Source organism: Oncorhynchus nerka, linkage group LG16 (genome assembly GCF_034236695.1).
Source record: "Oncorhynchus nerka isolate Pitt River linkage group LG16, Oner_Uvic_2.0, whole genome shotgun sequence".
NCBI classification, from domain to species: domain Eukaryota; kingdom Metazoa; phylum Chordata; class Actinopteri; order Salmoniformes; family Salmonidae; genus Oncorhynchus; species Oncorhynchus nerka.
Window position 1 is genome coordinate 16,297,401 of NC_088411.1, and position 25,321 is coordinate 16,322,721.

General features: G+C 45.0%; 1 protein-coding gene across 2 annotated transcripts in view; it reads left to right on the plus strand.

The window, feature by feature from the left end:
* The first annotated feature begins 7,906 nt into the window (after positions 1-7,906).
* Positions 7,907-25,321, plus strand: part of spata20 (spermatogenesis associated 20) — a 69,222-nt gene continuing 51,807 nt past the window's right edge. Inside the window, exons 1-11 of one of the 2 annotated variants that reach the window (XM_029684839.2) lie at positions 7,907-8,542; positions 9,297-9,440; positions 10,167-10,386; positions 10,496-10,639; positions 10,807-11,008; positions 11,153-11,283; positions 11,441-11,545; positions 19,741-19,815; positions 20,973-21,185; positions 21,317-21,509; positions 22,043-22,211. In XM_029684839.2, the coding sequence (XP_029540699.1) occupies positions 8,340-8,542; positions 9,297-9,440; positions 10,167-10,386; positions 10,496-10,639; positions 10,807-11,008; positions 11,153-11,283; positions 11,441-11,545; positions 19,741-19,815; positions 20,973-21,185; positions 21,317-21,509; positions 22,043-22,211 (1,799 nt within the window). In that variant the 5' untranslated portion in view covers positions 7,907-8,339. The remainder of the gene's footprint in view (positions 8,543-9,296; positions 9,441-10,166; positions 10,387-10,495; positions 10,640-10,806; positions 11,009-11,152; positions 11,284-11,440; positions 11,546-19,740; positions 19,816-20,972; positions 21,186-21,316; positions 21,510-22,042; positions 22,212-25,321) is intronic. The other variant, XM_029684838.2, reaches the window with a different exon arrangement.

Sequence of the window (25,321 nt, forward strand, 5' to 3'; positions counted from 1 at the left end):
TTCTTGTGCATCTACTGTATAATAAACATTTAAATAAAGGATTATTTTGTAATCTCCAAGAACTGTGGAATATATTATCCTCTATCTGTAACAAGTAGTGACACACCGCATTAAATAATCACCAAGTTATTTGTTTACGTTGTGAATTTCCTCAAATGTCAAAACAAATCACATTTCATTTGTCACATGCTTTGTAAACAACAGGTGTAGACTAACCGTGAAATGCTTACTTACACGGAAGCCTTTTTCAACAAAAACACATGACACGAGGAATAAATACAGTAAATAACTAATAACAATGACGTATTTCAATACAGTATTTCTGTCTGTATTAAAGCCCTTATGTGGGGAAAAACTCATTCCGATTGGCTGGACCTGGCTCCCCAGTGGGTGGGCCCGGCTCTCAAGTGGGTGGGCCTATGCCCTTCCAGGCCCACCCATGGCTGCATCTCTGCCCAGTCATGTGAAATCCATACATTAGGGACTAATTAATTTATTTCAATAAATTATCTTATATGAACTGTAACTCACCAAAACCTTTGAAATAGTTTAATGTGTATTACTTTCTAGCACGTCAAGCTAGCTTACAGAGTAATAAGTACAGCCCCATCGATGTGGGTGGGTGCGTGCTTGTCCCTCCATCTCCTATAATTCACAATCAGCTCATTTGTCTTGCTGACGTTGAGGGAGAGGTTGTTGTCCTAGCACCACACAGCCAGGTCTCTGACCTCCTATAGGCTGCTTCATGGTCGTCGGTGATGTCACGAACCAGCTCAAAGCCCGTAACAAAAGGGAGACAACGTGGAGATAAGGAGTAACAAAACATATATTTATTAAATAAAGCAACTAAGTCCCAAATTGACACAGCCTCTGCGTCCCAAATTCCAGACCTCAGCAACCTTTGTGCATAGGAAGCAATGTTTAAGAGCAAAGAAGAACACAAGACCAGGAGGGAACAGACAGGAAAGATAGAACATGACAACCCCAAACAATGGTCAGTCACATAAACATTCAGGAACATGGCACAAAAGACCACAACAGCTAAACTCCAACGAAAAGAACATCAGTGTCCTTCTTAATTTTTACAACAACTCCCAACGATTCATAGTCACTTCCAACGATTCATAGTCACTTCCAACGATTCATAGACACTTCCAACGATTCATAGACACTTCCAACGATTCAATGACACCTTCAACGATTCATAGACACCTTCAACGTTTCATAGTCACTTCCAACGATTCATAGACACTTCCAACGATTCGTAGACACTTCCAACGATTCGTAGACACTTCCAACGATTCGTAGACACTTCCAACGATTCGTAGACACAACGATTCGTAGACACTTCCAACGATTCGTAGACACTTCCAACGATTCGTAGTCACTTCCAACGATTCGAAGACACTTCCAACGATTCGTAGACACTTCCAACGATTCATAGACACTTCCAACGATTCATAGACACTTCCAACGATTCATAGACACTTCCAACGATTCATAGACACTTCCAACGATTCATAGACACTTCCAACGATTCATAGACACTTCCAACGATTCGTAGTCACTTCCAACGATTCGTAGACACTTCCAACGATTCATAGAAACTTCCAACGATTCATAGAAACTTCCAACGATTCATAGTCACTTCCAACGATTCATAGACACTTCCAACGATTCGTAGTCACTTCCAACAATTCGTAGACACTTCCAACGATTCATAGACACTTCCAACGATTCATAGACACTTCCAACGATTCATAGAAACTTCCAACGATTCATAGTCACTTCCAACGATTCATAGACACTTCCAACGATTCATAGTCACTTCCCAACGTAACAGAATTTCAATCATTCAACCTTGTAGTGTTCAGCGATCTTCAACAGCTGTTCTTTAGTGCATAATTCTAACAGTTCCTCTGATGGAAAACGAATTAACTTGTCTCCATGAGACACCATAGTCATAAGTAAATAATCTTGCTCAACCCCTCTGCTGAGCACATCAGACCACAACCAGAGAAATGACAAATCATCCTGAGCACCACAGAAGAGAGATGAGATACGGAGCTTCCCCAAAACCTACAATAACTCAACCCTAGTCTTCGTGCAGATTTGCGGTGGGTATTTACGTACTGTAGCCCGCTGGCAAGGAAATAGAACTCGTGCCCTCGAGACAACTGCTCAGTCCACAGACACCACACAAAAATAACAAACATTTAACCAAGGGCTTGTGACCTACTTTTGTGTGTATATGTACTGACATGCATGTGATAGACACATGTACATACAGACAATGTATTTCAATCGTAAAGTCTTTTGTCTAATGTCTTTTTTTGCTGCGTCAGACCTGTGTAAGATTAGTTGTCACCACTGGTGTCTGCTAACGGGGATCCTAATAAAAATCTAATTAAAAAAACCTCACACAGCAAAAGCTGTTTAAGTCATGGTCTCTTCTCACTTAATTCCTCTCTCTCTCCTCCCTCTATTTCTCCCTCTTTTCAGAATGTAGTGAACTTGCCTATGCCGTTCTGTACCATCCCTCATTCATATATCGTTATGTACATATTCTATATCCCTTCACACTTGTGTGTATGAGGCAGTTGTTGTGGAATTGTTAGGTTAGATTACTCGTTGGTTATTACTACACTGTCGGAACTAGAAGCACAAGCATTTATCTACACTCGCATTAACATCTGCTAACCACGTGTATGAGACAAATACAATTTGATTTGATTTGTAACATTATCAAGCCAGTAATGGTCTTCCACATCCACGGGCAGCCTGTCTCCCAGTAGAGTTGAAATAGCCCTGAAGTGACCATAATATTGTTTTGACTAGTTCTCTCTCTCTGCCACCCATGCAGTCCCCCTACTATGGCTGACGCACTGGTCTCCATCTGGTCACTCCAACCTGCGAATCGTGGGTGGTATCAGACAGTACTATTCCATCTTCAACAGAGCCCAGAACATGGTGATCCTTGGCTGGATAAATCGAAGACTTATCAGCGATGGATATCCCGTAAATCCATAGGAGCAAACATTGTGTCTCTCAAGTGCAATATCTATTCTAAAGCAAGTTTGGGATTGGAAGTGAGGCATAGGGCTTTATGTGTATCATTGATTATTAGTTCACCAAAAATGATCAACTAAGGCATAGCATTATGAGTAGTTTGATAGTATTCTGTTTGGTTCATACATACTTTGATTATGAATAAAGCATGCACTGCATGATCAAACCAAAAATAATGTGCACCCATTCCCGTTCCTATAGTGCCACCATGTGGCCAATCATGTAACTACTCAAAGGCCCTAAAGTCAGTGTTGCCAATTTAGCGACTTTATCTCTATATTTAGCCAGTTTCTCTGAACCCTCCAGCGACTTTTATCGGTAAAAAAAAAAGAGACTAGCAACAAATTCAGCTACTTTCAGGCTGCCTTTGGGGTGTTTGCCACCGAGAGTTTCTACATTTACATTTTAGCCATTTAGCAGACGCTCTTATCCAGAGCGACATACAGTTAGTTATTCATCTTAAGATAGCTTGGTGGGACAACCACATATCACAGGCATAGTAAGTACACTTTTCCTCAATAAAGTAGCTATCAACAAAGTCAGAGCTAGAAGTGCTGTATATATTTTGTTGTGGGGGGCTATTTAAAATACTCTTTGAAGAGGTAGGGTTTCAGGTGTTTTCAGAAGATGGGCAGGAACTCTGCCGTCCTAGCTTCAGAGGGAAGCTGGTTCCACCATTCGGGTACCAGGACAGAGAAGTGCTTGGACTGGGCTGAGCAGGAGCTGCCCTCCTGTAGGGGTTGCTCAGGTTGGGGTGTAGGGTTTGAGCATAGGCTGAAGGTAGGGAGGGGCATTTCCTCTTGCTGCTCCATGGACGAGCAGCATGGTCTTGTAGTGGATGCGAGCTTCAACTGGAAGCCAGTGAAGTATGTGGAGGAGCGGGGTGTCATGAAAGAACTTGGGAAGGTTGAAAACCAGGCAGGCTGCAGCATTCTGGATAAGTTGCAGGGGTTTGATGGCACAAACAGGGAGGCCAGCCATCAGAGATTTGCACTAGTCCAGACGGGAGATGACAAGTGCCTGGATTATTAGGACCTGCACCGCTTTCTGTGTGAGCTAGGGTCGTACTCTACGGATGTTGTGCATGAACCTGCAGGAGCGAGTCACTGCTTTGATGTTTGCAGAGAACGACAGGGTGTTGTCCAGGGTCACGCCAAGGTTCTTTGCACTCAGTGATGAAGAGGTCTTTGAGCGGTCAAGCCTTCCCCGGGAGGAAGAGCAGCTCCGTCTTGTCGAAGTTGTGCTTGAGGTGGTAGGCAGAGATGCGTGTCGCCACCTGGGTGTCAGAAGGGGAAAAAGGAGAAAAGTAGTTGAGTGTCATCCGCATAGCAATCATAGGAGAGACCATGTGAGGATATAATGGAGACGAGTGACTTGCTGTATAGAGAGAAGATGAGGGCCTAGGACCAAGCCCTGGGGGACACCAGTAGTGAGAGTATGTAGTGCAGACACAGATCCTCTCCACATCACCTGGTTGGAGCGGCCTGCCAGGTAAGATGCTATCCAAGAGTGTGCAGAGCCTGACACTCTCATCCCTGAGGGTGGAGAGGAGGATCTGATGGTTCACGGTGTCAAAGGCAGCGGATAGATCTAGGAGGATAAGACCAGAGGAGAGAGCATCAGCTTTGGCAGCGCGGAGAGCCTCCGTGACAGCGAGAAAAGCAGTCTTGGTTGAGTGACCCATCTTGAAGCCTGATTGGTTAGAGGCAAGAAGATCGTTCTGACAGCGATAACGAGAAAGTTGATCAGAGACAGCATGCTCAAGTGTCTTGGAAAGAAAGGAAAGGCATACAGGTCTATAGTTTTTGACGTCAGATGAGTTGAGTGTTGCTTGAGGGAGGTGACAGGCCATTTTGAAGTCAGAGGGGATGCAGCCAGTGGTCAGGGATGAGTTGATGAATGGGAGAAGGTCTCCAGAGATGGTCTGGAAAAAGGAGAGAGAGAGAGAGAAAGAGGTCAAGGCGTAGGGTAATTCTGTGTGAGTGGGACCAGTGGACTCAATAGGCTGAGTGAATGTCATCAATCTTGTTTTCAATCTTGATGACAAAGTCATCCACAGAGAGGGAGAAGGGAGGGGGTGGAGGATTAAGGAGGGAGGAGAAGTTGTAAAAGAGAGTTTCCTATTGTTAGAGGTAGAAGCTTGAAATTTAGATTGATAGAAAGTGGCTTTAGCAGCAGATACAGACAAAGACAAGGTATAGAGGAGGGAGGGAAAGAATGATAGGTCCTCTGGAAATATCGTTTCCCCCCCATTTTCACTCAGCTGCCCGCAGCCCTGATCTGTAAGCTCGTAATGAGTCACTCAGCCATGGAGCAGGAGAGGAGTGCCGAGCCGTCTGGGAGGAAAGGGGACAGTGCGAGTCATAGGATGCGGAAAGGGAGGAGAGTAGGGTCAAAGAGGCAGAATCAGGAGACAGGAGGGAGAAGGATTTAACAGGAGGGAGAAGGATTCAGCAGAAGGAAGAGATAATAGGACAGAACAGTGGGAGAGAGAGAGCGAAGATTGCGACCGCGCATTACCATCTGGGTAGGGGCTGAGTGGCTAGTGATCAGAGACCTGGACGGGGGGTTGCAGTGAGTCTGTTAGTAGGTGTATTGCCTGTCTTCTGAGTCGGAGGGGATTAGGAAGGGGTGAGGTCAAAAGAGGCAAAGAGAGGAAAGAGAGAGTTACAAAGAAATGAATCGAAGGCAGAAGACAGGAGGTTGAAGTCGCCAAATACGAAGAGCGGTGAGCCATCGTCAGGAAATTAGCTTAATAAGGTGTCAAGATGACAACAATGTTAAGCTTGAGTGGACAAGTGAAAGTGATGGACAGGTGAGGGGTAGAAAATATAAAATCTCCAGTTATGAGGGGCCCTGTGCCATCCCCGCGACAACCATTTCCTCTTGGACTATGAGAGAAAACATAGTCAGATGAAGAGAGATCAGCTTGAGTGGCAGTGTTCTCTGGAGTGATCAGGGCCAAAAATTAAAGAGACTGAAGGGCAGCATAGGCTGAACTCTGCGTTCTTGACCACAGATCGGCAGTTCCAAACGTTGCAAAGAGACCCATAATTCCACATGGGTTATGCGCACAGGTACACTAAATTAGAAGGGCTGCAGCTCAGGGTTGGGAGCGTCTATAAAGCTAACAGGGAGAGGAGCGAACAGGTATAGAAAACACAGTTGCCAAAGCTACAAAAGAGCAGAGAATAACTAAAATACTCAAGTGAGAGTGGTGTGGAGCCTTCCTCGAACAACTACGCAGAACAACTCAGCGGAACCGTCTTTGATCGGCGACGGTCTTATCAAATTGCCATCGATAAAATGCAATTGTGTATGTTGTCTCTAGCGTATGTCTGCCTGCCCATACCATAACCCCACCGCCACCATGGGGCACTCTGTTTACAATGTTGACATCAGCAAACTGCTCGCCCACACAACGCCATACAGGCTGTCTTCCATCTGCCCTGTACAGTTGAAACTGGGATTCGTGAGGAGCACCCTTATTTGATGCCAGTGGCCATCAAAGGTGAGCATTTGCCCACAGAAGTTGGTTACCGAACTGCAGCAAGACCCTCGTGAGGACACTGATCCTACAGATGAATCTCCCTGGGATGGTTTCTGACAGTTTGTGCAGAAATTCTTCAGTTGTGCAAATTCAGTTTCATCAGCTGTCCATGTAGCTGCTCTCAAATGATCCCTCAGGTGAATAAACAGGATGTGGAGGTCCTAGGCTGGCATGGTTACACGTGGTCTGTGGCTGTGAGACCGGCAGGACGTACTGCCAAATTCTCCAAAACAATGTTGGAGGCGGCTTATGGTAGAGAAATTAACATTAAATTATCTGGCAACAGCTCTGGTGTACATTCCTGCAGTCAGCATGCCAATTGCACGCTCCCTAAACTCGAGACATCTGTGGCACTATGTTGTGTGACAAAAGTGCACTTTTTAAGAGTGTTTTTATATTGTCCCCAGCACAAGGTGCACCTGTGTAATGATCATGGTGTTTAATCAGCTTCTTGATATGCCACACCTGTCACGTGGATAGATTATCTAACAGGAATGTAAACAATTTTCTGCACAGAATTGGTGTGAAATAAGCTTTTAAATTGAACATTTATGGGATCTTTTATTTCAGCTCATGAAACCAACACTTTACATGTTGCATTTATATTTTTGTTCAGAGTACATTCACAAATCCTTGTTGATCATTCTGCACGTTATGAGCAGTCAGCAGTTCACACACCAAATTGGCTACTGCGAAGAGAGGCAGCACTTGAAGATGACGGCCCTAGCTTGTAAAAAGACAGTGCTAGGCAACAACAAATAAAGACAAGTTATACTTATTACTCCAGGAGTGATATCAGCAGTCCTCTATCTATAAAACGAAGCACACAGAGATGGAGCCTGAGAAACTGGTTATGTACACTCAGAAGAGGTGAAACAACTCCCCCTCCAATACAGCCACTGACTACCAAAACAAGGTCACAAATTGCCCTGCCCCTTTATCCTGGTTGATGTGTCAACAATCAACTGCATGTTATGAGCAGTCAGCAGTTCACACGCAGAGTAGGCTACTGGGAAGACAGGCAGCACATAAAGTACATGGCCCTAGCTAGAAAAAATATTCAGTAATAGACAGCGGAGGCTGGTGCCTGGACAGGCTCATTGTAATGGCTGAAATGGAATTAATGTAACTGAGTCAAACATGTGGTTTCCATATGTTCGATATGCCCCTTTTACATTTCAGCCATTACAAATTTCCCGTCCTCCTACAGCTCCTCCTATGGTATTAGACAACGACAAATAAAGACAAAAAGTATACTCAGCACTCCTGGAGATATCAGGAGTCCTCTAGTTATAGAACGAAGCTATAGAATGAAGCATTTGGAGACTTTTCCCACCGAATTCTGACGCAAACGAAAGCGGGAGAAGCTGTCTGTGCAACAGAAGTCCCACACACAGGCAAGGACGCACAAGTGGAGGAGATGTGCGGCGGGAGAGGGTGCGAAAACGCTACGTAGGGGACCGCATCTGTTCTGCACCAAGGCAAATAGGTGCTGTGACGTCGACGCGGCGACGGCCAAACATAGTCTAGCGACTTCTAGCGTCAAAACAAGGAGCCAATAGCAATATTCACAAACAAAACAATAGTTGGCAACACTTCCCAAAGTCAGTGACAAAACTGTCATAGTTGGTTGGTCGGAGAGTTGCACTTGCCGTGTTAAGCAAAGTAGGCAAACCTCCACTGAGCCAGCCAGCCCTTTGACAAGGCACATTGGATTAAGATGTTAAGACTCGCATGGGCACGGTCGTCGTCAAAAAATAGCCGCGTTGACCCAGCTCGCCTGCTAAGTATCGTTCTCCTGGGAGGTGACAACAAGTCGCACAGCCCAGAACAGAGTCGGGACATCAGCGGGCTCACACCACCCCCTGCCAGCGACAAGTCCCCCTCGCTGCTGAGTCCCAGGACGTCCCAATACTGCTTCAGGTAAAGTAGCTAATGAAAAGACACATAACATGACAATCGCCTCTTGCGACTGACTTGTCAAATTAAATGATTAATCGCAAACTAGCTAACGTCAGCTAGCTACAATAATGCAACGATTAGCTGTGGATTACATCATTGTCTCGCCTGGGGAGTTAGCGGGTCGCCAAGTGGTCTTGTGCGAGCTGTTGTTAGCTAGCTAGCAGGCTAGATGCCATTCGTCCTTGGTCTAGCCAGCTAGCTATTTACCCAATTGTAAATACACCTGATGATACTCTTTGCAGTGTTGACACGATTGCCAGTGAACACTGGACATACCACGGTGATGCTTTACGGTGTGTTCTGCAAGTTTGGAGAACTAAAAACCATGCTAGCTCAAAGGCTAGTGTTTTTAGCATGCTTGACAGCCAGCACTGTGGTTTTGACAGCTGTCACTTGATAGGGCTCGTGCATGGAGAAAGTAGCTACTGTAGCTAGCTAACTAGCTACAGTAGCTAACGATTATAGTAAGCTGCTACTGTCTAGCCAACATTGATATCATGCAGCACTCATACCGTACATGCCAAGTATGCACGCAGTTCACCCAGCAATAACCTTTCTATAAACATAACATGTGACTTAGCTAACATGGACAGGTTTGATGGCATTGATGGCAAACTCCACAGAATGTTATTTTCAGTCAGTCATTTTGTTGTAGTTTACAAAGTTTGCCAATGATGATCAAAGTGCTTCCTCTGTGTTTCACTTGAACCACCAGTATGACAAGCAGAGCAAGTCTGAGTATGGCGTCTGGGAGCGAGGGGCAGGGTAGCCCCCCGTCCACTCCCCAGAGACCCCCCAACCGCCTGGGACAGGAGAGGTCCCCTTACCTGCTGCAACACGCACACAACCCGGTGGACTGGTGGGTTAGACACACACACACACACACACACACACACACACACACACACAATACGTGGACTGGAGGGTTAGTCCACTTATTATTCTCTTTCACCAGTAGGACTAATCTAAACCTAATGAAGTACACTGATCAGAAATATAAATACAACATGTAAAGTGTTGGTCACACAACACAATGCCACAGATGGCTCAAGTTTTGAGGGAGCGTACAATTGGCAGGCTGACTGCAGGAATGTCCACCAGAGCTATTGCCAGAGAATTTAATGTTCATTTCTCTAGCATCAACGGTCTCCAATGTCATTTTTTGGCAGTTTGGCAGTATGTCCAACTGACCTCACAACCGCAGACCACGTGTAACCACTCCAGCCCAGGACCTCCACATCTGGCTTCTTCACCTGTGGGATCCACTGAGGGGGGGTTGGGGGTGGTGCTGAGGAGTATTTGTGTCTGTAATAAAGCCATTTTGTGGGGGAAAACACATTCTGATTGGCTGGACCTGGCTCCCCAGTGGGTGATGGCTGCAATGGCTGTATCCCTGCCCAGTCATGTGAAATCCATAGATTAGGGTCTGATGCTTTTATTTCAGTTGACTGATTTCCTGATTAACTGTAATTCACCACAAAGTCTTTGAAATTGTTGCATGTTGCATTTTTATATTTTTGTTCAGTATATGTAAACTAATATAAGATAGTACCAGTTAAATACATGAATCTATCCCACCTCCCAGGTATCCATGGGGACAAGAGGCTTTTGACAAAGCCAGGAGTGAAGACAAGCCTATCTTCCTGTCAGTGGGCTACTCTACGTGTCACTGGTGCCATGTGATGGAGAGAGAGTCCTTCGAGGACGAGGAGATTGGAAAGACCCTCAGTGACAACTTTGTCTGTATTAAAGTTGACCGTGAAGAGAGACCTGATGTGGACAAAGTCTACATGACCTTCGTGCAGGTGTGTGTGGCTGCGTGAATGTTTGTGTGCCTGTGTGTGTAAACATGTAGTAATCAAGTCCCCATATCTGCTGTGTTTGTTAATCTGTGTTGCTGTCCCTGGTCCCTAGGCAACCAGCGGAGGTGGTGGTTGGCCGATGAGTGTGTGGCTGACCCCTGACCTACGACCTTTCATTGGGGGCACCTACTTCCCCCCAAAGGACAGTGGCCGGAGACCTGGACTCAAAACTGTCTTGACCAGAATTATGGAGCAGGTCATAACAATGTCCAAGCTGTATTTGAACTCTACAAATACAGCACTTTACAAAGTTCAAATGTGTGTATACAGTAGCCTACATGGATATGCCAAGTGGCTTGTTGGGTGTGTGAGTGGCAAAGATATTAGTGCTGTAGCAACCGTGTCTGTTCCGCTCCCTCTCAGTGGCAGGATAACCGTGAAGCGTTGGAGTCAAGTGGTGAGAGAGTTATAGAAGCTCTGAAGAAGGGAACCTCTATCGCAGCTAACCCAGGGGAAACCCCACCCCCAGCCCATGATGTAGCCAATCGCTGCTTCGTACAGCTCGCACACTCCTATGAGGAGGAATATGGAGGATTCAGGGATGCACCTAAGTTCCCCTCACCAGGTACATACGCACACAGGAGTTCTCCAGTTCTTTCTTTTTGTCTTTGCGTCTCTGTCTGTCTGTCTGACCGTTGCTCTCTCTCCTCTTTCTATCTCACGGTCTCTTTCTCTCTCTCCCACTTTCTTTCTGCCTCTCTTTCTGTAGTGAATCTGATGTTCCTTATGTCATTTTGGTCTGTGAACCGTTCGTCCACTGAGGGGTCCGAGGCGCTCCAGATGACCCTACACACACTCCGCATGATGGCCCTGGGGGGCATCCACGACCATGTGGCACAGGTACATACTCTCATTCACACTAACGCCACTTTGCCATCGTTCCTAGGACATGCTACTCCACTACACACAGCACACCACAACACAGCTGGCATGAGCAAGAGGAGAACGTTTGTTGTATTTCTCATTCGTTTCTTCTCCCTATCTTCCTCTCTTGCAGGGGTTCCATCGTTACTCTACAGACTCATCCTGGCACGTTCCCCACTTTGAGAAGATGCTTTATGACCAGGCCCAGCTGGCTGTGGCCTACATCAGCGCCTACCAGGTGTGTGCATGCGTGTGTTTGTGTGGCAGCCACATCGTTTAACCCCTGTCTCTACCATAATCATTTTCCTGCCAAAAAAGTCTTAGTCAGCAGAATTCGCCTAGATTAATAAACTCTGTTAGGGGATGTCACATCATGTGAGGGGTATGTATAGCAATGCGAACCACTGCCGCAAAGCGTACAATATTTTACAGGGAAAGCTGCAGCAGAAGCGAACCTCATTCGGGAGGCTACAATAACTTAGTTTCCTGGGGAAGCTGTGAAGTGAGCTGTAGCCTCCCGGGGAATCTGTGAAGTGAGCTGTAGCCTCCCGGGGAAGCTGTGAAGTGAGCTGTAGCCTCCCGGGGAAGCTGTGAAGTGAGCTGTAGCCTCCCGGGGAAGCTGTGAAGTGAGCTGTAGCCTCCCGGGGAATCTGTGAAGTGAGCTGTAGCCTCCCGGGGAAGCTGTGAAGTGAGCTGTAGCCTCCCGGGGAAGCTGTGAAGTGAGCTGTAGCCTCCCGGGGAAGCTGTGAAGTGAGCTGTAGCCTCCCGGGGAATCTGTGAAGTGAGCTGTAGCCTCCCGGGGAAACTGTGAAGTGAGCTGTAGCCTCCCGGGGAAGCTGTGAAGTGAGCTGTAGCCTCCCGGGGAAGCTGTGAAGTGAGCTGTAGCCTCCCGGGGAAGCTGTGAAGTGAGCTGTAGCCTCCCGGGGAAGCTGTGAAGTGAGCTGTAGCATATTGTGTGATTGTGAGTCTATATGCATAGCAATTATAAGTATACATATTTCGGTACATTTTGCTGCCGACTAACTTACGCTCATTTAACCGGTCAACAAACGGTAAAACAATGTCAAATGATGTAATCGTAACAACATTTAAAAAAATATATATATATTTTGCCAGGTAAATTGACTAAGAACACATTCTCAGCAACGACCTGGGGAATAGTTACAGGGACGAATGAGCCAATTATAAACTGGATTAATAGGTGACCGCGATGGTTTGCGGGCCAGATTGGGAATTTCGCCAGGACATCAGGGTTAACACACCCCTACGAAAAGTGCCATGGGATCTTTTAATGACCTCAAAGAGTCAGGACACCCGTTTAACGCCCCCGACAGTGTCCCCAATCACTGCCCTGGGGAATTGGTATATTTTTTAGACCAGAGGAAAGAGTGCCTCCTACTGGCCTGGCCCTCCAACACCACCTGGTCTCCCATCCAGGGACTGACTGGGGCCAACCCTGCTTAGCTTCAGAAGCAAGCCAGCAGTGGTATGCAGGGTGGTATGCTGCTGGCATACAGGAACTCAGTCCTTTTGTTCACCTGACCTAGAATTCCTCACAAGCAAATGCCGACCATATTCTCCCCCAAGAGAATTCTCGTTGGTTATTGTCACAGCCGTGTATATCCCCCTCAAAGCCGAGACCACGACGGCCCTCAAGGAACTTCACTGGACTCTATGCAAACTGGAAACCATATATCCTGAGGCTGCATTTATTGTAGCTGGGGATTTTAACAAGCAAATTTGAGAACAAGGCTACCTAAATTCTATCAGCATATTGATTGTAGAACTTGTGTGGACAATACACTGGATCACTGCTACTCTAACTTCTACGATGCATACAAGGCCCTCTCCCGTCCTCCCTTTCAGTAAATCTGACCACGACTCCATTTTGATCCTCCCATCCTATAGGCAGAAACTCAAACAGGAAGTACCAGTGACAAGAACTATTCAACGCTGGTCTGACCAATCGGAATCCATGCTTCAAGATTGTTTTGATCACGCAGACTGGGAAATGTTCTGGGCAGCCTCAGAGAATAATATCGATCTATACGCTGATTCAGTGAGTGAGTTTATAAGGAAGTGCATTGGAGATGTTGTACCCACTGTGACTATTAAAACATACCCCAACCAGAAACCGTGGATAAGTGGAAAGATGACTGGGAATATGGCCGAATACAAACAGTGTGGTTATTCCCTTCGCAATGCAATCAATCAAGACTCTGCCTGCTACCAAGGACTGCGGGCCCCCCCTCTCCTTCTCCGTGGCTGACATGAGTAAGACATTTAAACATGTCTAGCCGCGTCCTCAGAGCATGTGTTTACGGACGTATTCAATCTCTCCCTATCCCAGTCTGCTGTCCCCACATGCTTCAAGATGGCCACCATTGTTCTTGTACCCAAGAAGGCAAAGGAAACTGAACTAAATGACTATCACTTCTGTCATCATGAAGAGCTTTGAGAGACTAGTCAAGGATCATATCACCTCCACCTTACCTGCCACCCTAGACCCACTTCAATTTGCATACCACCCCAATAGGTCCACAGACAATGCAATCGCTATCACACTGCACACTGTCCTATCCCATCTGGACGAGAGGAATGCCTATGTAAGAATGCTGTTCATTGACTGCAGCTCAGCGTTCAACCCCCATCCCGCCCTGTGCAATTGGGTCCTGGACATCCTGACGGGCCGCCCCTAGATGGTGAAAATAGGAAACAACATCTCCACTTTGCTGAACCTCAACACTGGGGCTCCACAAGGGTGCATGCTCAGCCCCCTCTTGTACTCCCTGTTCACCCGTGACTGCGTGGCCATGCACACCTCCAACTCAATCATCAAGTTTTCAGACGACACAACCATAGTAGGCTTAACTTCTTATGGCTGGGGGGCAGTATTGAGTAGCTTGGATGAATAAGTTGCCCAAAGTAAACGGCCTGCTCCTCAGTCTCAGTTGCTAATATACAGTGGGGCAAAAAAGTATTTAGTCAGCCACCAATTGTGCAAGTTCTCCCACTTAAAAAGATGAGAGAGGCCTGTAATTTTCATCATAGATACACTTCAACTATGACAGACAAAATGAGAAAAAAAATACAGAAAATCACATTGTAGGATTTTTAATTAATTAATTTGCAAATTATGGTGGAAAATAAGTATTTGGTCAATAACAAAAGTTTCTCAATACTTTGTTATATACCCTTTGTTTGCAATGACAGAGGTCAAACGTTTTCTGTAAGTCTTCACAAGGTTTTCACACTGTTGCTTGTATTTAAGTCCATTCCTCCATGCAGATCTCCTCTAGAGCAGTGATGTTTTGGGGCTGTTGTGAGTATAACAGAACTGATATTGCAGGCGAAACCCTGAGAAAAATCAAACCAGGAAGTGGCTTCTATTTTGAAAACTCCATGTTCCATAGCCTGCCTTTGCTCCATTTAAAGGGATATCAACCAGATTCCTTTTCCTATCGCTTCCTCAAGGTGTCAACAGTCTTTAGACATAGTTTCAGGCTTTTATTTTGAAAAATGAGCGAGATTGTATGGCCGGGTGCCAGCAGCATTTTGTATGCGCAACAGAGTTTGGGCAGCCATTGTGTTTCCCTCTCCTACTGAAAAAGACAGTTGCGGTTGAAATATTATCGATTATATATTTTAAAAACAACCTGAGGGTTGATTATAAAAAATGTTTGACATGTTTCTGTGGACATTACGGATACTATTTGGAATTTGTCTGCATTGTCGTGACCGCTCTTTCCTGTGGATTTCTGAACATAACGCGCCAAACAAACGGAGGTATTTTGGATATAAAAATAATCTTTATGGAACATTTATTGTGTAACTGGGAGTCTTGTGAGTGAAAACATCTGAAGATCATCAAAAGGTAAACGATTAATTTGATTGCTTTGTTTATAATGTTTTGTCGAGCGATCGATATTTGGGGCGGCAGTGTAGCCTAGTGGTTAGAGCGTTGGACTAGTAACCGGAAGGTTGCAAGTTCAAACCCCCCGAGCTGACAAGGTACAAATTTGTCGTTCTGCCCCTGAACAGGCAGTTAACCCACTGTTCCTAGGCCGTCGTTGAAAATAAGAATTTGTTCTTAACTGACTTGCCTAGTTAAATAAAGGTAAATAAATATTTTCAAAATCTGATACGACAGGTGGATTAAAAGGCTGTGTTTTGCTATATTGCACTTGTGATTTTATGATTATAAATATTTTTTGTAATATTATTTGAATGTGGCACTATGCAATTCAGCGGTTGTTGATATAAATTATCCCGTTAACGGGATTGCAGCCATAAGAAGTTCAATACCAACAACGACGAGACAGCGAACAGGGAGGAAGTGAGGGCTCTCGGAGTGTGGTGTCAGGAAAATAACATCGCACTCAACGTCAACAAAACAAAGGAGATGATCGTGAACTTCAGGAAACAGCAGAGGGAGCACCCCCTTATCCTCATTGACGGAACAGCAGTGGAGAAGGTGGAAAGCTTCAAGTTCCTCGGCGTACACTTCATGGACAAACTGAAATGAGTCTGGAGAAATTTGTCTGGTCGCCGAAAACCCTCAAACTTTTACAGATGCACAATCGATAGCATCCTGTCGGGCTGTATCACCGCCTGCTACGGCAACTGCACCGCCTACAACCGCAAGGCTCTCCATAGGGTTGTGCAGTCTGCACAACGCATCACCGTGGGCAAACTACCTGCTCTCCAGGACACCTACAGCACCCAATGTCACAGGAAGGCCAAAAAGATCATCAAGGACAACAACCACCCGAGCCACTGCCTGTTCACCCTGCTACCATCCAGAAGGCAAGCTCAGTACAAGTGCATCAAAGCTGGGACCGAGAGACCTGAAAAACAGCTTCTATCTCAAGGCCATCAGACTGTTAAACAGCCATCACGAACACAGATGCTGCTGCCTACATACAGACTTGAAATCATTGGCCGCTTTAATAAATGTATCACTCGTCACTTTAATAATGCCACTTTAGTAATGTTTACATATCTTGCATATTGCATCTCATATGTATATACTGTATTTTATACCATCTATTGCATCTTGCCTATTCCGCTCGGTCATCGCTCATCCATATATTTATATGTATATATTCTTATTCCATCCCTTTAATTACATTTGTGTGTATTCGGTAGTCAAGAGTGACATGTATCCATTGTGATTTTCCCTGGACTTTCACTGCTGACCTCGTTATGAGCAAAACTTGATAAAGGACCTTCCCATTTTGTCCCTAATGTGTCTCTTACATATTGTTTTACCATCACGCACTGTCCTGGTTCTACGTCATGTCCCCCCTCAGGAGTTATTCCCTACGCCTCTTTTACTTATCTGTCTGCTTCCCCTACTGCATTAGAGAGTTGTATGCAATAGTTAAGCATTGTGCCACTCAATGTGAACGTCTGCTTTTCTCAAATCCAACGTGCCTGGTAGTGACATGGGTCGACCTGTGACGACCTCAAACGGACTCAACCCTGTGGGTTTGTTATGTGTTTCCCGTAAACTACACAATACCGTAGGCAATGCATTCGGCCATGCCATTCTTTGATGCATCTTTGAAAGTCTCTTTCAAAACTTGTGCGTTCTACCTGTCCCCTCGATTGAGGGTGATAAGGGCAGTGTAGTTGCCAGTTTGTTCAGAGGACGAACCACCTCCTGACACACCTTTCCTGTGAAATGAGTGCCTTGGTCTAATTGTTCCGGAAATCCCCATCTGGGAATGATTTCTCGAATCAAATTTTAGCTGTGTGTTGTGCAGTTCCTTTCTAAGGTAGGCTTCAACCTTCAAGGCTTTTACTGTGAGAAACGATCAACAACGACCAGCACATCTTCGGGCCCTTTACATTTGGGCAGCGTGATGTATTCAGGCTGTACATGTCTGAAGGGTCCTGGTGGGGCAGGCGCTCGTTGTTTCTGTACTTTCACTCATCCTTTGGTGTTGTTTGATTTGATTTGATTTGTTTTCCATACAAATGTTGCAATTCGCCACAACAGCCTCAGCCTCTTTCCGCACACCAGGTTTCCACCATTTTCCAACACAACAATAAACTATCTTGTCCACAACAATGTGTCCCAAAGGGTGGAGCTGTGTCATCAAGCAGGGTAGGAGTGCATTTGGCACTACACATCTCAGGTTGTATTTCCACACACCTTCTTGATTGAGTTTGCATCCTACAGCCATCCATTCCCACACTTCATCTTTTGGTGCACTGCTTTGCATATCTCTAATGTGTTGCAATGTATCCAATGTGTATCTCCTAATCAGTTTAGGTGAAAGAGGTGTTCTATTGGCAGCCGCCCTGGCAGCTTTGTCAGCCAACTCATTACCTTTACTCTGGTCTGTAAAGATTTTTCCATGTGCTTTCATTTTCAAAATTGCAACTTGTCCAGGTAACTGGAGAGAATTCAGTAGAGCTCTCACCTCTGGTCCATTCTTCACAGGAGCTCCCAGTGATGTCATGAATCCTCTGTTTTCCAAAAGCATGGGTAACACCAAAAGCATACCTTGAGTCTGTGTAGACATTAGTTGTTTTTCCACCAATTCCGCCACCTGTGCTGATGTTACTGCAGGTAACGTGCCTGTCACTATCACATTGTCCATTGTAGGAACTGCCCAGCCTGCCTTCCTCACACCCCCCTCCACAATGCTTGAACCGTCTGTGTATGAGATAAACTCAGGGTTTTCCAACAGATGCCACTTAGTAAACCCATCAGAGAGCTGATCCAAAACCAACTCACAACAGTTGTGTTCAAGTAATGTGGTATCTGTAGGATACATCAGAGTAGCTGGATTACATGGTGTGCCACGTTGTATTATGATGTTAGGAGCCAACACAGTTGGAGGCTCCATTTGTTCCAACGAGCAGCTGTGACCTGTGCAGCTTGATTCATTGTCAAAAAAGAGTATGAACAGCATGTCGGCAGAATGGGTCTTTTCAATTATACCCATGTCCAATAGATCTTTAATCACAACTTTAGTAGCATCCATAGCTTCCTTGCTAATGGGATATTGTTTTGTGCAAGGTGGGGCAACACCTGTCAAGCACACTGGTTCCATATCCTCATTATTCTTCGTAGTCCAAATAGGATGGTTCTGAACTGTAGATCCCTGCAGTTGTCTAATTTGCCACGTCACCTTCCCTTCAGAGATGTTCAGTGCAGAGTCAAGTTGCATAATAACATCAGGACCTAAAATAGGTTGTTCAACTGAGCCTATCCACACCCCTTATTTTCAAAATGTTCTTACAATTGTTAAATATTACTGCACTGCCGAAACTAGAAGCACAAGCATTTCGCTACACTCGCAATAACATCTGCTAGTCATGTGTATGTGACCAATAACATTTGATTTGAGTACATTATTTTCAAACATTTGCCAAAAGGCAATTAGTGGAAAACACCCTTCTATACAGCGCACCGAATGCGAGCAGTCCATGTGACAAAGATTTAAAATCTTTGTTAGAAACTAATTGCAACAACTAGGATGGGTTGCTAATATGACTAGGATTGTGCCTTTTGGCTTCTGGACAACGAAGTTGATATGAAAACCAATAGAACAGGAGAGAAATGCTGGTTAATGGCTAGAGGAAGTCATGATAAAATAATTGCCTTCACATTTCTATGATTGGATTTTGGCCAGGCTACTTTAAAGAAAGGTAAGACATGCCTCATTATCTGAAGTAAAGTAAACCGTTCAGGTTTCAAACAATTATACTGCCTCAAGCTCACATTGTAAAGTGGTGGGTGATGCACTGAGAACCTGCCAACCATTGACTATAGCCTACAGTATGCACAAGAATAGTGATTAGGATTCACACTTTTATGAGTTGAGATTGAGAAATAAAAATAGTAGCTCTTTTTAATCGTGGCCATCAAAACAGTTTTTAACCTATAGACCAATAAGCACAACCGGTCAAATGTATTTTCAGCGGCTAACCGTTATACCTAATAGCAATGTATAGGCCCATAGACGTGTCCCTTACCTTGTTGGTGGTACAGTAGAATAAATCAACACTGTAGTATAGTAGAAAACGCCAACAAGGCTTCTTCACTGATGTATTTTTCATCTTAAAAAGGTAATGATTCACTGTAAAGCCAGCCTCAATGCGTAGTACAGGGATATATAGGTGCTGTATTTGGGAGGTGTGCGATCAAGTGCAATAAGTTTTTTATAGGTGTTGTACAGTGGTTGGTTCAGAATACAGTTGCGTTATCGTTGCTATATGTTGTTGTGAGTGCAGGTCTCAGGAGACTCGTGCAATATTAATTACAGTAGCGTATGGTTGGTTGGGTTCCGGTTGTGTAACAGTTGCAGTGTGATATGTTGTCTTCTCTGAGTGCAGGCCTGGTTGTGGAATGGTGTTGGTCTGCTTGTGTCATGGTTGCAGTGTGGTTTTGTGATATGTTGTCTTGTGTGGGTGCAGGTGTCGGGGGAGCAAGTCTTTGCTGACGTTGCCCGGGACATTCTCCTCTATGTCTCCAGAGACCTCAGTGACAAGGTGAGCCATCTCCCTCCTACTTCATTAACACCTCTGTGTGCGTGCATGCGTGCATGTGTGTGAGGGCCAGGTATCGCACTCTTTTAAAAAATGCCCCTGGATTACTATCAAGGTCCACCTGTTTCTTCCTCTCCCTGCTCTCTGCCCTGGCAAGGCGGCGGCCATCTTAGTTTGATTAATGTCTCGACAGCCCAGAACAGAGCACACAATTAAAACCACACTCATTGAGATCATTCTATTCACCAAGATTTATTATGTAATTATACGGTAAGGAATTACGCAAGGAAGGTAATTTACCACGGACACTTTCTTTTATACGGCTGCCTCGTACAGGGCATTCCCACGAAAGCTCAGAGTCATTGTCGCAGAGAGAATATAGAGAATGTGCAGACAATGGAGTTGGCCTGAATTTTCTGAGTTTCTAGTAAATTTACTTACTGTTAAACGGAGTAGTTGCATGTCATCTACCTTTAATCTCATGTGCTGCGGGCAGTGGCGTGCACAAACAGCAGTTGATGACTGAACCTTGTTTTTTTCCCCACACGATTGTTAGGTAATAAGTTAGGTAGTTCAGACAGCACTACAGCTAGCTAGCACTTCCACACTCCATTTCCCTAGGGGGCAGCAGCTACCTTGTCCAGATGCTGAGCCTGGTTGATAAGCACATCAGGTGCTGCCAATTAGGGTGGTCGTCGGTCAGAGTCCCAGCTTGCAAGCCGTGAGGCTGCTGGTTTTGTTTGGTGGCCATGAGGCCGTTCGTTTGTTTTTGAGTCTTTAGTTTCGGCATGCCTTTTAGTGTTTTTATTTGTTTCGCCACATTCTGAACATAATAATAATCCGGTTGGACAGGCCGATCAAGAGACAGAGCTGGGCCTGGGTACATGCATTCACCGCCTGGTCGCATTACTTTTCACATTTAATGCACACATTTATTCAGGTTACAGACAATGTAACTAGGCCAAGGACCCCTTGAGAAAGCGAGTGCAACAATTTCCTTCGGCAAGTTTCTTGGTTTCATAATCAATTACATCAACAAAAAAGAAACATTCAATCCAAGGATCATGACCTTGGTTTAAGATTCATTACATTTATCATACAGAGAATGATATTAACACTATGTTCTCTAAACACCCCTTCTCTCTCTCTTGGGGGTTTAGTCTGGGGGCTTCTACAGTGCTGAGGACGCAGACTCTCTCCCTGCTGCTGGGGGAAGTGAAAAGAGGGAGGGGGCATTCTGTGTGTGGATGGGGTCAGAGGTCAGAGAACTACTTCCTGTCGTGGTGGAGGGAGCAACAGGGGGCGCTACAGAGGCTGACATCTTCATGCACCACTACGGGGTCAAAGAACAAGGCAACGTGGACATGGAACAGGTGTGTGTGTGTGTGCGTGCGCGCGCGCAAGCTCGTTGGTCCCCAAGATAGACCTTGTCCTAAGTATCTTTTAAATTATCATTAACATTATCTTCTGTGTGTCTGCTGTAATTATCTTCTGGGCGTGTCAGGACCCTCACGGGGAGCTGCAGGGCCAGAATGTGTTGATTGTTCGTTACTCTGTGGAGCTGACAGCTGCACGCTTTGGCCTCAGTGTAGCAAAGGTCTCTGAGCTACTGGCCTCCGCTAGAGCCAAGATGGCCGAAGTCAGGAAGAGCCGTCCAGCCCCTCACCTCGACACCAAGATGCTGGCCTCCTGGAACGGTAAGAGCACACACACACACTGCACCCAGGTCTCCATCTGATGCGGGAGTGTATCAGTATCTGTGAGGTAACGAAGCTAGGCGATTTCAGGAACCCTTCCATTAAACCTCTCTCCTCCATCTAGTCCTTAATTAGTCAATCACTTCATTAATCAGCTGTCCCACAGTGCAGACAGCACTCTACTGGGCTTTGATGACTAGGCTGCTCCCTACCAAAGCTTTGATACTGACATGAAACATGGAGGGAGGGATAGAGGGAAGGAAAGAAAAGGAACCCAGCGACCAGGGGAACTTCAAAGCCTGGTAATCACCAAGTTGCTTCTGAACTGCCACCTCACGGAGTCACTGAGCTGCTCCAGAGAGAGATAATGATACAGCGTTCCAGTATGGGACGATAACACAGAATTCCATTGAAACAATGTTGCTGGCAGTTGCTTGACAATATTTTGGGTTTGGAAATATGACAATGGGCTTCATAACCCTTCTCTCCCTCCATCTCTCTCCTCCCATATCTCTTTATTGCTCTCTCTCCAGGTCTGATGTTATCAGGCTTTGCACGTGTCGGTGCTGTGCTGGATGACAAGGCTCTGCTGGAGAGAGCGGTGCAGGCCGCTGGCTTCCTAAAGGAGCACCTGTGGGACGCGGAGCGACAGATCATGCTTCGCTCCTGTTACCGTGGAGATGAGATGGAGGTGGAGCAGGGGTAAGATGGGGGGTAATGATGAGGATGTTTAGGTGACAAATCATAACTTTAGTACTTGACATCAGTGTGTGATTTGAGCATAAGTTTCAATTATCTGCACATATCGCAAGTGAGCAATGGACTGAATTAAAGGTTAAATAAAAAAATTATAATAATACAATGAATTGGGCAGGTAGGTGACAACACATGAGGACCTTTCACCAACATCAATTTGACCCCGTGTTATATAAGTTTCACAAACTAAAACACAAATACAATTGTATTTTATCACATGCTTCATAAACAACCAGAGAAATGCTTACTTACGGGCCCTTCCCAACAGAAATAATAGAAAAATAATAGCACAAGGAATAAATAACTGTAACATGGCTATATACACGGGGTACCAGTACCGAGTTGATGTGCAGGGGTACGAGGTAATTGAGGTAGATAGTGTATGTACATATAGGTAGGGAAAAAGTGACTAAGCAACAGGATTAGTGATGCACCGATATATTACATTTTTGGCTGATTCTGGTATTTTCCTTGCCAAAAAAAACTATACCGATATTTAAAATGTTAGCGACCTTAGGCATTCTAGTACAGTTAAATAGTTAACACACATGGACGCAGAGGTCTAAGGCACGGCATCTCAGTGCGAGAGGCGTCACTACAGTCCCTGGTTCGAATCCAGGCTGTATCACATCCTGCCGTGATTGGGAGTCCCATAGGGCGGCTCACAATTGTCCCAGTGTCGTCCGGGTTTGGCAGGGGTAGGGCGTCATTGTAAATAAGAATTTGTTCTTAACTGGCTTGCCTAGTTAAATAAAGGTTACACACACGCACGCTCCACTGACCCAAAAATTATTTTGTTGGCATTTACGTATGTCCCCATTACCAGTAAAAAAAATCTCTTTCACTTACTTGCTGTACTGTTCAGTTGTTCAAACGCCGTTTGGGTCTTTGCGTGTCAAAAAAGAAAACAATGACCAGTAGATAACACTATTTGACATGTCAAATAAGTTTGTTGACCAATCAGGACCTGAAAATGAATTCACGTCACATAATAACTTAACGCCTTCATACATGATTTACTTAGTGTAATAACTATCACTTGTATTTCATGTCACAATGATTCATCGATACGTATGCTATGATGCTGGTAAAGTTGTCTCCTGCACCTACAGTGCTGGTCATAAAAAAGTAAAGCTAACTATATAAATAGGTGTCATCTAAAATAACCCACATATTTGATTAATGGTGGTCAGACCCATCTATGTGAAGCTAGCCACAATAAGGATTAGCCACAATAGTGGACTTTGCGGTTAGCCATCAAAATAAAACTATGGCATAATTCTACTATTTGTATTAATTTGCATCACTGTCAATGACATACTTTTATTTTGAAGGCACACCGTAAATTCCACTATTGTGCCTAATCCTTGTTGTGGCTAGCTTTACAACACATAACCAAGTCCGGTTGAGCCTCACTAGCCAGATGAAGCTAGCTGGCTGCTTATAACGTTAGCTTTGGGCAACAGGGTTAAGTAGCTGGCTAGCTATTCATTTTAATGAACTGAAGTTAAATTTCAATAGGCGAACAACCTAGCTAATACTTACTCACAAGGATTCCTAAATCATTGCTAGGAATAATGAAAACGACTGCAGTTTCTCCTGATCATTGTTTCAGGCTGGTTGTATTGGTGCTAGCTAGGTACCAAGATAAAGCTAGCTACCCCAGAAGTTTCGTCAAACAAATTATGCTTTATTACCATTGCGGTATTGTAAAAACATTGTTCGTGGCCGGTGTTTGCAGACTTTTTTTGTACAGCTTTGACAGAGCTACTGTATCTTTTTTGACATGCAAAGACCCAAACGGCATTCCATAGTATGCATGTCTTGAAGCTAATAGCAATGACGCTATTACTGTGTAACTCCGGTAGGGCAACATCTGAAAAATAGCGCACTTGGTAGTGTGTACTGGTGCTCGACCAGTCGGCGAAAGTCAACATCACCCACGACAGAGAACGGTTGATTGTCAAGGGCAATGAATTCCATTATCTTGGCCTTTATGGATTTCAGCTTTGAGTTGTCTTGCTGAAATTTTCTTACTCTTTCAAATGACTGCTCGGCTTGTTGACGGCTCGATCCACACAGCAGACATTGTGGGCTAGGTTAGGAATGCTGTGTTGCACGTGTAGAGCAACATTTTACGTGACGTCATTGTTACGCACGCCTCTGTGAAGAGGGAACGCAACACCCTGTTACAACTCAACTCTCATTGAAGTGAAAGAGGTATGGACTGTAGGTGTGAGTAAGGATGACAAAAGGCAGAGAATTTACCGTTTACTAGGAATTTATTACTTCACACGGTAATATGGGGAAAAGGGGCTGGACGGAACCAAAGCAAAGAAAGTAAATATCAAAGCCCCATCTCCTATCTTACCTGCCTAACCACTACTTACCTAATTTAGCGCCACCTGGTGCCCTAACCAAAATACAGGGGGTGGTCCGCCCAGGTCTTACCTAGTGTGCCTAGACAGTGAATACTACGGGTTATGTATGCCCGCGGGCCTCTTGCCTAAGCACTCCCTAGGTGCCTTCCCCTTCCACCCTGGGAACAAATGAAACAGAATATTAAACAATTTCACTAAGGACATCAAATAAGCTCTGACTGAGCAACAAACTCACACAGAACATACAACTGCTCCCAGCAACAACTAATACAGTACATACCAATGACCAACATGCTATACCCCTCAGCCATCAACCTCCTCTCTCAGCAATGATCTATATCACAATCACTCTCCCCTGAACAACAGAACACTGGCTTTTATAGCTTCAGTAGGCACTGGAAATTGGAGACAGCTGCGTCCTGACGAGGGGGCGGGGTCAGCTCTCCAATTAATCGTGGAGTCGACCAATCAGCTGCTGGGGGATTTCAGGATGGCATCTCCTGAAACACACTCAAATACACAAACTTCAACACAGAAACTGGGGGACGTAACAGTCATTACGTCGTGTACCTACGTTATATAGGTATGCACGTCAGCTTTGACATTGGTTTTGCACGTCGGTGTTAAACTAGACATGTTCACAGATATATTGTGCATCCCTAAACAGGATAGATA